This window comes from Lepisosteus platostomus, chromosome 6 (genome assembly GCF_059453375.1).
Source record: "Lepisosteus platostomus isolate fLepPlt1 chromosome 6, fLepPlt1.hap1, whole genome shotgun sequence".
Lineage (NCBI taxonomy): Eukaryota > Metazoa > Chordata > Actinopteri > Semionotiformes > Lepisosteidae > Lepisosteus > Lepisosteus platostomus.
In genome coordinates, this window is record NC_142616.1 from 4,463,226 (window position 1) to 4,477,272 (window position 14,047).

General features: G+C 41.8%; 2 protein-coding genes across 10 annotated transcripts in view; one reads left to right on the forward strand and one right to left on the reverse strand.

The window, feature by feature from the left end:
- Window positions 1-6,566, forward strand: part of LOC148659670 (butyrophilin subfamily 1 member A1-like) — a 117,340-nt gene extending 110,774 nt beyond the window's left edge. Inside the window, exon 10 of the mRNA XM_088637482.1 lies at window positions 5,132-6,566. Within this exon, the coding sequence (XP_088493608.1) occupies window positions 5,132-5,676 (545 nt within the window). The 3' untranslated portion in view covers window positions 5,677-6,566. The remainder of the gene's footprint in view (window positions 1-5,131) is intronic.
- The window catches only part of LOC148659669 (butyrophilin subfamily 1 member A1-like), a 236,850-nt gene that overhangs the window by 162,693 nt on the left and 60,110 nt on the right, over window positions 1-14,047 (reverse strand). The window lies entirely within an intron of this gene.

Consider the following 14,047-nt stretch of genomic DNA (forward strand, 5'->3'; position numbering starts at 1 on the left):
GAAAATCTCTTTGTGAAGAATGACAGTGGACTGTTAAGGTTTCTCTGAAAAAGAAAAAGGTTTCCTCTGCCAGAATTAATTACAGGACACTCAGATGTGCACATTTTAAGGTGACATTTTGACTTAGAGCTGCAATTTGAGGTTTACATGGTTCAATGAAGGGCTCTTCCCAGGACAGGACTATGTAGCAGCATAGTTATACAATGGAATTCAGAGGTCAAAGTGAATTCAGAGTTCGTATGGCAGTGGGAAAGAAATTGAGGTTGAAGCGGGCAGCCCTTGAGAGGAAGGATTTGAAAAGTTTTCCAGAAGGGAGAAGCTGAAAGAGATTATGAACTGGGTGAGAGGGGTCTGAGATGATTTTCTTGGCATGATTGGAGTAGAGAGATGAGATAGAAGGGAGTTCACAGCCAACAATTTTTGCAACTTTGGACACAATCCTTTTGAGTTTGCCTTTTGAATAGTTATCCAAGCTCCCACACCAGACTGTAATAGAGGTTGTCTGAACACTTTGGATTATGACTGTGTAGAATTAAAGGAGGAATTATCGGTTCACTCTGGGTTTTTTGAGTTGCTTGAGAAACAACATCCTCTGCTGTGCTTTCTTGACTATGTGGTCAGTGTTAGTGCTCCATTTAAGATCACTGTTTATGTATATACCCAGAAATTTAAAGGAGTTTGTGGTCTCTGAAGGAAGATCATTAATGAAGACTGGGTGTTTTGTGTTCTCAATACGTCGGAAGTCAATGATGGTTTCCCTGGTTTTAGAAATGTTGAGTAGAAGGTCATTGTCCAAACACCAAGCTGTTCCCAAGTCAATCTGCTTTCGGTAACAATCATTATTTGAGATGAGGCCGACAATAGTAGTCATCTGCATATTTGAAAAAAATAAATCATCCTGAGATGTGAGGTTGTTTGTGAAAAGGGAAAAAGCCGGGGAGATAGGACACACCTGTGCTGAGAGTCAGAGGGCAAGAGGTCCTGTTATTCACCCAGACAGTCCGTCAGTTTGCTGAATAATTTATGTGGATTAATTGTCTTGAATGCTGAGCTGAAATCCGAAAAAAGGATGTGGGGATAAAAATGTGGCTTCTCTAAATGCTGGAGTATACAATGGAGAGCCAGGTTAATGGCGTCTTCAGCAGACCTGTTGGCCCTGTAGGCAAACTGGTGAGGATCCAGCAGGGGAGATGTACAGTGCTTGAGCACTAGATGCCCAAAAGCTTTCATAGCCACCGAAGTCAGAGCAACTGGTCTGTAGTCATTGAGGCGGGGTATTTTTGGAGATTTAGGAACAGGTATTACAGTGAATATTTTAAAACTGTGGGGGACTTTCTGCTGAAGACATGAAGTATGAATGTTGGTAAACACAGGAGCCAGTTGATCTGCACAATAGCTGAGGACTGCAGCTGGCAAATTGTCTGGGCCTGTGGCTTTTTTTTTTTTGGTTTTTTGAGGATTGCTTTCACTTCATCGGTACGGGTGAAGAATGGAGGAGACAGAGGGGTAAACGACAATGAAGGTAATGAGAAGGCCTTCACATCGGGTTTCTCAAAGCGAGTATAAAACTGGTTGAGTTTATCTGGGAGACTGGGGTCATCATCCAGTAAGGTGTTTTTTTCCTTGTAGTTGGTAATTTCCTGAATTTTCCTCCAAACTGGTCTTGAGTTGTTGTCAGAAAATTGTTCCTCTAGTTTTTTACTATAGTTGCTCTTAGCTTTCCTCACTGCAGAGCACAGTTCAGTCCCGTCACCCTTAAAAAAAGCCTTATTCTTCCTACAGCGTAAGTCTTGCAGTTCTTTTGAGAACCATGGTTTCTTGTTACCATACATCTTGAAAGGCTTTGTAGGAATGCATACCTCTTCACAGAGCTAAATACATTCCAATCTGTACATTCAAAACGCCCTCTCTGTCATGTTCCACTTCCTTCTTGTAGAGGGTGCTCCTACTCTTTTCTGTTATCGATTAGCTTTATTATTTCCCGGTGTGTCTCGTTTGTATTTTGCTTTAAAAGTCCAGCATCTCCGCAGTTCCTGGCTCAGCTTTGGAAGACGGACGTCTGAAGGCAAGCTACCACCAAGCTTGGAGGAAGCCTGAGGGCATAGGCCTTCATCCCAGATGTCCTGACCTCTGAGCCCAGGGCTCGGAGCACCTGGTTCCATTATGCTTTTATATCTCTGTGTTCCTGGTCTTGATTCCCCTTCCCTTGGATCTTCATCTTGGATGAATCTCCCGGCTTTTTGATAATGGACTGCTCCCTGACTACCCCCTTTGGACTTCCCTGGATTTGGTTGCCTTGTATTTCCCCCAGGGCACTGGATCACTACAGTCAAGGCCCCCTGTTTGTCAACCCATATCAACCCTGCTGTTTCTTCCCCAGACTTCCAGATTATACCATCTCGCATGGGGTCTTAAACACAGACTCACAGGAGTCAGAACCGGCTACTGTGACACTCTCAGGCTTTCTATAGCTTCTGGGGACCAGACCTTGACTGATTTAACTTTTGATTGGATGATTTTTAATTTTAGTTTATAAATCAGAATAAGCAGAATTATTGCGTGATCTGAATTTCCAAGTGGTGCTTTAAAATAGGCATAGGCAGGGTCCAACTTGCCGTAGTAGTGATCTGGCATTCTATCAGCTCTGGCAGTTAACTTGCTGTTTGTAATGTGGCAGTCAGGTTAACGTGGTTAAAGTCACCCAGCACTGTAACTGTGCAGTCTGGATTGGACCTTTCCACAGTAGCAATATGTTGCACTAGTTCAAATACAGCTCTTCTAGCGTTCTCTTGAGGTGGAATGTAAATGCCAGTTAGCACGATTGACGATTGATGCAAATTCTCTGGATAAATAAAACAGTCTGCATTTAATGGATATAAATGGGGAACAAACCTGGTGTAATACTGAAGAGTTCTTACACCAGCACTGATTTATCATAAAACAAATGCCTCCACCTTTAGATTTATGAGATACGTTAACTGACCTGTCTGCTCTTTGCACTGTAAAACCTGTTGGGGAGATGTCCAGGTTATCTAGTTTCAGTCAAACATAACGCGGAACATTCGCTGTCATCAGTTTGTACTGTATACGAAGCAGAAGTTAATCAATTTTATTCCTTAGAGAGCGGACATTTGACAGTAGCAGGATAACAGGGTCTGTACAGATGCTTCCTGAACCTGGATAGCGCTCCAGCTCGCCGGCTACCTGTTCTGTGGTCCAATGTAGCACCAGCTGCAGGTGATGAGAGTCCGGGAATGTTGTTTATTAATAGTTCTTCAGGAAAGAAGAAGGCATTTAATCCGTTACCTTTTAACGCTTCTCTGATGGATAGCAATTGCATACGATCATATTTCGGATGGCCTTCCTGACAAATAATAAAGACAAAACAGCAAAACAAATAGAATGCGTATTGAGGATGCCATTTTTCCAGTTTCCATCTTAGTTTATCTTCTTAGTGTGACACAGTGACTGTGTGTCTAAGAATGTATGTGTATAAATTACTCTATTAAAATATTTGGGGATATTTAATTTGAATTGAGTGACTACTCCTAGGCCAAGACTAATAAATTATTTATTTCCTGCCAAAATAAGAAATTCGGTTACTCAAGCCAGCACTGTGAAAGGAGGGAGCAGTAGAGTATTAAGCTGAGAATTGCCCTCCTCTCAGGACAGGGGATAATTAATTCTGATCTCTCTTTACTGACAGTGTTTCAATTACATGAAGTCAGTCAGTGTCTCTGTGGCCTGTTTTCCTCAGAGCAGCTCGGACATGTCAGAGTCAGGTGCTCATGGTTAGTTTAAGAGGGGTATTTACTGGGGCTGTAGGGATCGTCTTACTGGCCAGGGGTAATAATTTTGGGGTCTTTCTCTTCAGCCCAGCTGGTGTTCTCACATGGTCCTGGTCATTAAGAGACCCAGTGGTGTGTTTCACTAAGAATGACACTGGAGTGTCAATATTATTTCACTAGTCCCACCAGAGTGGGTGTGTATTGGGGTGTTTGCCTGCGATATTGGGGACCTCATTTCAAACAGGAGCGATCTAGAGGGTGTCTGTGTTTCCAGACTGATAGACTCTCCTGTGGAGTAAGTCAGTGTTTGACACTGTGTCCTGTTCTACACAGAATAAGTGTGAAATATCAGTGGAAGATGTTGTCATGATGGCTTCAGAGCTGCAGTGTCCAGAAGAGGGCGACCTCTCTCATCACTGAAATAAAGGCGCTCTAATCAGTGCACTAAAGAAAGCTCTATGTCCAGAAATCAGTCAGGTGTCTTATAAATTCATGTAGGTAGCTGTGTCAGCCTTTCTGTGCTCCAAGAGTAAAAAAATAAGAACTGAGAGAAGAATCTCTTTGGTCTTCACTAGATTTACAGGCAGACAAATGAAGGAGAGTATTTATTCAGTATAAAGTACTAAGGGTTAATACTTGAGTTTTAAGTCAGTATTCATTAGTCATGCGAATAAAGCTCCTTGAATTGAATCGATTAAAACCCCCATTCGCTCTTAACATGTACAAGCCCCACCCCCGTCTTTCAGTGGACAGAGATCACTGATTGACAGCTGGTGTCTCCTATCAGAGAGGCGGACAGTGAGCGCGAGCAGTCTGAAGTCAGTATGAGCGCCTCTGTTTCTCTCGTCTTTCTCTCCGGGTTTCTGGATGTGTTATTTCTGGTTTAAAGTAAGTGTGACGGCTTTCTTATATTTTGCTTTTGACATTTTACATTCTATAAAAATTAGCAGTATTCAGTCTTTGAATTCAACACTTTTTTGTTCTGCGTCGTCAGGAAAATGGTCTTAGAGAAGATGAACGAGCTGCTGAACTTTGAAATAAACCGTTTTAAAAGACAGGTTGTCCTGTTTTTATTAATAAATCATTTAAAAAAAGTTTAATCCATGTGAAAACAAATGTTTAATGTTTGTATTTAGAGGATATTGGGGATCACTTGCATGTGTAATACTAGTGAAACAGTGACAGAAGATGTCGTTTCTCTGGAAGGGAAGAGCAGTCATTAGTAATTGACTTGTGTTTCTCTCTCGGTGTGTTTGGGGACAAAGACATTTCAAAGTCTAATGGAGTTGAGTTGGACTGTGATTGGCAGGAGCCTGTTGTGATGTTTGTGTTTTATTCCCCAGCTGCTGTGACTCTGGACCCTGATACAGCTCACTGTGGGCTCAGCCTGTCTGAGGATGGGAAGAGAGTGAGATTTGGACAGAGGAAGAGTCTCTCTGACAATCCTCACAGATTTGATATCTGGCCCTGTGTCATGAGCAGGGAGCCCTTCACCTCAGGGAGACACTACTGGGAGGTGGAGGTGAATGACAGGTGGAGATTAGGAGTGACCAGAGAGTCTGCAGAGAGGAAAGGGGGGTTCAGCTTCTCTCCCCAGCAGGGTTACTGGTGTCTGGACTCTTACCCTGGCTTCTCTGCTCTTACTGACCCTGTGACCCCTCTCTCCCGCAGTCTGCGGCCCAGGAAGCTGGGGGTGTGTGTGGATATTGAGGAGAGGAAGGTTTCCTTTTACACAGTGGAGTCCAGAGCTCATCTCTACACGTTCACTGACATGGTCTTCCCTCAGGGGGAGAAGATCTATCCTGTCTTCGGTACTGGGGATCTTAATAAAGACCTTGAGCTGCTGCCTGCTGTCAGTGTGGAGATTAAACCCGTCACTGACTCATGAACACAGGCTGACTCTCTCCCAGCTCTCTGGCCCACTGCTCATACTGGGAGACGGGTTCAATATGTACATATTCAGTATTTGGTATTTTATGTTCTTATTTTGGTTTATTTTTACTGTACTGCTTTGTTTGATGAAAGCTCTGTTTTTCTTCATATGAAAGTCCAAAACCCCACTCAGGGTTTTACATCTGTTTGGTGGCAGCGGCAGGTTTTTTTCTTCACGGACTTGGGCTCCGTGTCAGTCTTGTAAATTGTCCTTTTATCAGGGCCCTGTAGCCAGTGTTTGAGATACAGAAGGTGTTTCTTAGCTCCTCTTAGACATTTTGGTCAGTGTTAAATTACCTGAGAACAACAGACTACTTGCACAGGTGGTAAACTGTTTAAAAAAACTTATTAATAGAGGTGATTAAGTATGGTAGGAAAAATCTCAATGTGTGGTGGACTGCTTTATAAATCATGTACGTAAAGACACTGTTATCATTTTATTTTGATTTATTTTTAAAAGCCCTTAAATTTATCAATCTTTAAAATTTACAATTTAAAATGATTAATTTACCATAAAACACTGATTCATGATTACTACATATTACTACATATTTAAAAGTATTTTTAGAGAAGAAAACAGCAAAACCAAAGTTCACAGGTTTATTTACTGGGTGATCAGAATCTTGACAGGAGTCTCAGAGCAACGTCCTGCACAGCTTCTCTCCTGGAAGTGTCCTGTGAGTCTATGAGTTTTCCTCCTTCTCCTTTCCTGAACACACAGGGGATACAGCACCTCAACACCATCAAAGACAGACCACTAACATGACCAGTGGGAGATCCTGTGCAGTAAATACAGCTGTCACCTGATTGCTAACTACAGGAATGTCATTGTCAGACACAGAAAAACATCATAAATTCTGCAAAAACATTTGTGCATTAAAAATGTAAAAACTGTGTATGTTTGTGACTCGTATCAGTTTTAACTACACATCTCTAAATTTAACACCATAGAACCAATAACTACACTGACATTTTACTGTACTGACTGCTTCACTAGATACAGATTCACTTAAACTGTGGGACACTCCCTTCAGTCTAAAGAAACTCAGTTCCTTCAGCCTGTCAGTGTCTATTAGTCTATTAGTCATAGTCACTTTATAGTCACCAATTTTTAATGTCTTACTTTTAGTTGACTAAAAGAGACTTTTTACAACATTTTAGCTATATATATACACTATAATTTGAATTCAAAACCCCACTTAGGGGTGCAGCTTAAAAGTGAGCAAGGTTAATCAGTTAATCACAAACAAGTATTTTCCCTACAACCTAAATGTTCCTTTTTTTCTTGCAAAAAATAACCTGGTGCATAGAAAACACTGTTTTTGGTTACACAATTGTTCATATTTTGATAGCTGTAATATTCTCTTTAATATAATTTAAGTGATAAAATTGCCCACAAATGTATTATTAAACACCACATAATTACAGGTTTTCGCTTTTATTCCCTGACTCTCACTCATTTTAATGTGTCGGCAAAATGTCTTTATTATCATGTACCTGCCTCTCCATGCGTTCTTCAAAGAAATAATGTACAATATCTGACTTACTGATTACATTAAGAGCAGTTGTACAGTGTGTATCTTTTATAATGAATTATTACAAAGTAATGTAATAAATCATGTAAACTAAGGTAAAAATGATCCTGTAATAAAGATGAGTTTTACTGCTGTGAGCTCTTCTGTCTGTGTTACAACAACTCTTCTCCCCATCAGATCAGGGTCCTGGAGGGAATCGGTTCTGTTGTTCAGTCTGACCCTCCTATCAGAGTTTATCTGCTCTCACTAACCCTGTGACCCCACTCCCCCTCAGTCTGAAGCCCAGGAAGCTGGGGGTGTGTGTGGATATTGAGGAGAGGAAGGTCTCCTTTTACACAGTGGAGTCCAGAGCTCATGTCTACACTTTCACTGACATGGTCTTCCCTCAGGGGGAGAAGATCTATCCTGTCTTCTATACCTGGGATTCAGATAAAGACCTTGAGCTGCTGCCTGCTGTCAGTGTGGAGATTAAACCCGTCACTGACTCATGAACACAGGCTGACTCTCTCCCAGCTCTCTGTCCACTGCTCACACTGGGAGACGGGTTTACTGACGGGCAGTGAGGTGAGGTCAGAAATACAGTAGGAATTGTAGAAATGATGATGTTGTGTCGTGTTTAATTTTTTTAATTAACTATAACACATTTATACGGGGAAAAATAACATGTACAAGAGAGGGAGATATACCTTGCTACTGGCCTGCTGTACTCCTGACTTGTAAATATCCCTGGAAACCCTGCCGTGTTTTTTTTTCTAATTTTTGAGAAAATAAACTTTTAAAAAAGAAATCCCGTGTGAGTCTCTCCCGCGTGCGCCGGAGACTGTGAAGCTTACCAAAACCAGAATCACTTGGGTTCATCAATCATTTGATCATTTTTCAGCATGGAATAAACCTATTACTTGTTCCTTGGAGATTACCATCTGCTGATAAGATATGATCACTATATTGACCATATACAATTTCTTGCATAAGGAATTCATATTTTGCATACACCAATCCCCCTGGAGTCCCAAGTGATTCTGGTTTTGGAAAGCTAAAGGACAATGAGCTTCACGATACCAGGGGGACAGTGGGTGGTCAAGTCTCCCCTAAACAATGTCTCTTGTCAGATTATGATATCAGTGCTTTTAATAATGTTGTTGAACTCTCTTTAGCCCAAATACAAAGGAGCCCAGACCCAGAATGTTACACATACTGACAGAGAGTGATCACATTATGTGTGTTTGGATTTTAACAACTATTATTATTGTTTGCTAGAACCAAAACAATCTGTGTTAGAGATTTTCATCTTCAGCCAAAAAATACAAACCTATGTACGTAGTGTGGTGCAGGTTCTTGTCCCATCCTGCTCTTGGTCCAGGTTGGAGGGTTGCACCGATTCTGAGTCTTGTTAGCTGGTATGGATGGGTTTGGGGGTGTTGATACCAGAGTGGTCCAGGAGGGGGGTGCAGGTGTCTCGGGGGCATTCTTGTTTTTCTAAGAGTTCAGGTTGATTCTGTTGGTTCTGTCACGAATCTCCCTCACACAGTCAAGCGCTCCCGCATTCCCACGAGCTCTCCCCGTACCAAACGTGCACGCGTCAATCAGTCCTCTACTTAGACCCTCATCTGTCCCCCGGTCATTGCTCACGATTGAGATTCTCTCCCGGAGCTTCCCCACTAACTACGCCTTTGCCTTACTATGACTTCTCCCCTGGACCTTGACCCCGCTTTTCCGACAACCGCTTTAGCCACTCGATTTTGTACCTTCGCCTGTGTAGCGGCGAGGCTTATTAATAAGGCAGAATTAAGTGTTTCTGAGCTTTCCCAAATTAAGCCCCATTTCTCTGTTCATCTCTGTGGTGCAGCCACAGAGAAACTATTCATGCAGGCTGATTTAAGGTTTACTTTGGTAAGGTTTCCTAGGACAGCTCCCAAATGGGGATGCACTTAGCTAAGCCTGGTTATCATGATCAATGGTCATCCATTGGCGCCTATCTGTCTAGGGAGTGCCAGTTGGACATCTGGACTGCATTACTAAGTGTCAGGACTAAGTGACTCATATCTCACCTTGATCAACCAATCAGGGACTGGTAGGGCCGAGTAACCCACATGGGACTCTGATGCCCGTGGAACTTTCAGCCAATCAACGAGCTGAAGTTCCTCCAGGTAAAAACAGGCAACACAGAGAGCCTGAGAGATTCGGTAAGATTCAGAAGGTAGGATTCAGTGTGGAGAATTCTGTGGACTTTTCTAAAGGGAATTCAAAGGAGAATTCCAGGGCAGGACGGCCCAGGAGCAGAAGGCTCCCAAGGGCAGGACATTCTCGCAGAGCGCCTCCTGACCATCCTGAGACTCAGCCCGGACAACCACGGAACGGCCAGTGTGTCCGAGTGCCAAAACTTTCCTTTGTTCTAAGAGTCTAGAGCGGAGGTTGCCAGAGAGTAACCAGAGGATCCACCCGAGGTTAGCACCAGTAGCAGGCCTCGTGAACAGGTCGGAACTGTGGACAGCTGAATCACTATTCAGAACTAGCTCTTCATCAGGAACGAACCGGTCCTCTTCCTGACTTGCTGGGACCCACAGTCATCTTTTCTCCTGTGCGCAAACTTTGCTAGTTAAAGCCAACACTAACTAGCCGGTCAGTGAGCATCAGCAGCGCACCGTCGCAAGCCGCACAGCACAGCCTGGCACGGAGCCAGAGAGCGCGGATTGGACAGCAACAGCCTGCAGCTGTTTCTTTGTGCCCGCAGGAGATCTGAATCCCCAGAGTTTGGATGAGTATTCAACTTCAATGCATTACAGCTCGAGAATTCAATTGTTATCCCAACCAGTTGATATCAATTTAATTCCTAAGAGTTATGTACTTGTTTTGAGTATCTAATGTAGAAGTTATAACCAAGTTCATTTATGAAACGGTCTTAATGAATGAGATACTGAACGTATGTCCTCTTGATATGTGTAACACTTTGTAACTGACTGAATATATACCTTTTGTATTCTGATAACCCTCTCGATAAGATCTGTTAGGTTTACATGCATATTCTATGTATTAATAAATGTATCCTCGTGTATTACTACCTGTGTGTGTGCGTTGTTTGAGTTATGTCGCATGGTTGGATTCTTTTGGATCAATTTTGTGATTTACTGCTACAATTAATAATTGTCTCAGTAAATGCCCAAACCCTACAGAACTGGTGCCTTCAGAGAGCACACTACATTACATTTTGGCTATGGTAACATTACACCTGTTTTACGCTTTCTCGTATCCTGACCCCAGCCTGTCTCTTCGTTTACGCCTCTGCCTACCGACGCAACTTCTACGCCTTCTCGGACTCCGACCCCTGCCAGTCCCTCGACTACGCCTTCGCCTGTCGATTCTGTGCCTACGCCTGTACTACACGTTCCCGGACTCGGACCCCTGCCTGTTTACTCCGACTACACCTGCGTCTCGCGCCAACCCTACCAAGGGCACCACAATGGATCCCTATCCTCAGCAGTCAGCCCCTGCGTGACAGGTTCTGAGTGTCTTGGTTACATCCGTTTGTGTGTATAGATGAAAAAGCTATTGAAGAGCACCCCCACACCCCCCACCCATCTCGGTGGAAGTTGCCATGTTCAAAAAATCCTAAAAAGATAATTTAAGTTTCACACAACAAAGTATGACTGTGAAAGGTCAGGAGGCCTGCCTAGTGAGCACAACACTTGATTACAGTCCAAAAATCATTAATAAATAAAGAAATGTTCCACAACTCAAAGCAAGGTTGTATAAGGTTAGGGGAGCTGTCTGGTGTGTAAAACACCTGGTTGCAGCACTGTGGCTGTTGTGCTTGAAGACTCGTAAAGAGCACCCCCCTATCCCCATGTACCGCCTGTCTAATGGTGCCATATTGAAAAAATCATAAAAAAATAAAGAAAGGGGCCACAACCACAGCAAGGTTGTATGAGGTTAGGGGGCCTGTCTGGTGTGTAAAACACTTGGTTTCAGCAGTGTGGCTGTTGTATTTGAATTGCTATTGAGCCATGAAGATGACCCACCTATCCCAGTGTATTACCTGTAGTATCTTCAAAAAATCATAAAAAAATAAAGAAAGGTTCCACAACCCAAAACAAAGCTGGGAAAAGTCAGAGGACCTGCTTAGTGTGCAAAACACAGCATTGTGGGTGCTGTGGTTTAAATGTTATTAGTTTGTGAACAGAATACCCCTATCCCAGTGCATTGTGCCACATTAAATAAAAGCACGAGAAAAAGAGATTCAGAACACAAAGCTGTGTCAGTGTTCTGTGTAAAAAATCGGTTTGAACATCATGGGAGCTGTTTTTAATAAGCTGCTGAGTAAAGAATATTTTAATCTTCCTGCTGTCAGTAGTATTGTCAATATAGTTGACCCTTACCTGAATGAAAACAGGGTGTAAAGGAAGGGTTTCAGAAATCAAACAAAGCTTTATCCCCGTGCTTACAGTCTGGGTAATTGGAGACTGCGCTGTTCTGCTTCCTACAGATGCAGCCATTCAAAATGGGTGGGGTATTTCGCGGCATACCCCGGTGGGCGTGTCGCGGTATCACGCGGTATCACGCGTATCAAGTATCACCTTGTAAGTATCACCTTGTGTTTTACAAGTATCACCTTGTAAAACCGCCAGGGGGAGCTTAACCTCTCATGTACAGCATTTGAGCTTTTAATTTTGAACTGTGTATTACAGCATGTTAATCATCAGTCATTAAAATGTTGGTATATTTTATGAAAGCAAGATTGCTCAGTTGGACAAAAGTACACAACCTACCTTTATCAGAAATATTTATGCATCAAAGCCTTTACCGAAGATATTACTAATAGTATTAATAATGAATGACTTTGGACAAGCTGTATACTCAAAGTATAATTTCTTTAGCACATTTGTACAAGCACTTGGAATCTGTCCAAGCCATACTTTGTCAGGCATTTTGTTTTACTTCAACGGGCTTAAAAACTCCCTTGCTTTTAACTGGGCGTTTCATTATTTCTAACTACGAAAATGATTTAAAATGCAACACTTATCATTCAACTAGAGCTCAAAATATCACAAGGATCCTCGAGAGCACAGCAAAGACTGTATTAAAAGATACTTGTATGAGATACATGAGAATCCAGGCTTTTTTATCAACGCTTTCTTTTCTGTATTCCAGATTTTATGGAACCACTTCAGAAGGGTGTCAGCCAGTCAGATTCCAGGAATCGGTACTTTAAAGGAAAAATACACACCGGTATTCCATTTCTCCCTAACGATTTTAAGCATCGAAGTATTTAACTAGCATGTGAAATAGCATGTGAAAAAGTGGTAGTTTTAAGATTTTCTGCTAATATAATATGGAATCGCGTATCTAAAGAAATTAATAACAATATGATTATATTCATGTACTGCGACAGGGCTGTGTAGGGCTGTTTCGCCTCTCTCTTCATGTGACTTCCCTTGTAGCCTACTGGTCCACATGCCCGATTGCCAACTCACAGGTTGTGTGTTCAAATCCAGCTGGTGCTGGACTTTTCTTTTAACAAACATTTCTTCGAAAAAATAGAATAGCAATATTATGGACAATCAATTGACTTTTATATTTCAAAATATCACAACATGATCGATTCTAAGTCATTTTTGATAACAATGAATAGTCACCTTCTTCCCTTCTGACAACATGCCCTGCTTCTGCTTCCTGCTTCTATTGTGTGTGTGTGTAATAGAGTAAATTTTTATAGCGAAATGGAGGCTGGACAGTATGCGTCACAATATAAAGATTTATATTGATTTAAATCGTGTTTTGATTTAAATCGCAAACGCGTGTTTAATTATATATGTCTTTTTAATCATAATCAGGCTAATGCAACATAAATTGATACAGTATCTCTGTCTTCTAACTATCTTAATAAACTTTCAGCATAGCTTTCTACCCGTTTAGATTTATATTTCTTGGGATTTTGGGATCAAACGTGGAAGGATTAGATTGTAATCGTTTTTATTTTTCAAATACGTTTTAGAAAAGTGTAATCTATACCTGCCCAGACTGTACACCTTCCTAAATCCCGCCCTGACCACTTTCACTCCTGTCCTGCTCTTCCCCGCGCACCCCAGCCGGGCGCTCTTCGGCCTCTGCCCGAGACGAATGTATATTTTGATATTTACACCTGGCGCGGCACCGAGAGAGCGTCTGCATTTATAACTTAGTTTTTAAAATTAGTCAAGCAATATGAAGCATCTCCTTTTACTTTTAAGTCCCTTAAATACATTGAGCACAGCTTTCTCACCACTTAGATTACTTTTTGATACCATCCTTACACAAAGCAGAAACTTTCCGATGACATACAGTACAAGTGGAAAGAATACAGATTTTAATCGTCTTTAATTTTGTTACGTTATACGTTTTAGGAACATGTCATCTAAACAAACACCACAAAACTATTCTCGATTGTATTTCTGAATGTTATGTTACACCTACAGTAGTTCACTGCTTTAAATACATCGAATTAAGAAAGTTAGGTGTAGCACTTTAGCTCTTTTTTTCTGAACCAGGGAAAATCTGATCATGTTTCTCTATAACAATAATAAAAAACTTTATTTTACATATCACCTTTAAAAGTGGCATCTCAAAGCAATACTGTAGATGGAAAAACAGTTAAAGGTTAAACATCCGGATTATTAAACCAACGCATTAGCACGTCAAAGCCCATTGAGGACCCGGGCGCAATAGTTGTTTTGTCCCTTGATTTAATGATCTGCATTAATTACGGAAATCGAGTTCCTGCTCTGTGCGGACGACCTGGTCCCGCTGTCGCCCACAGAA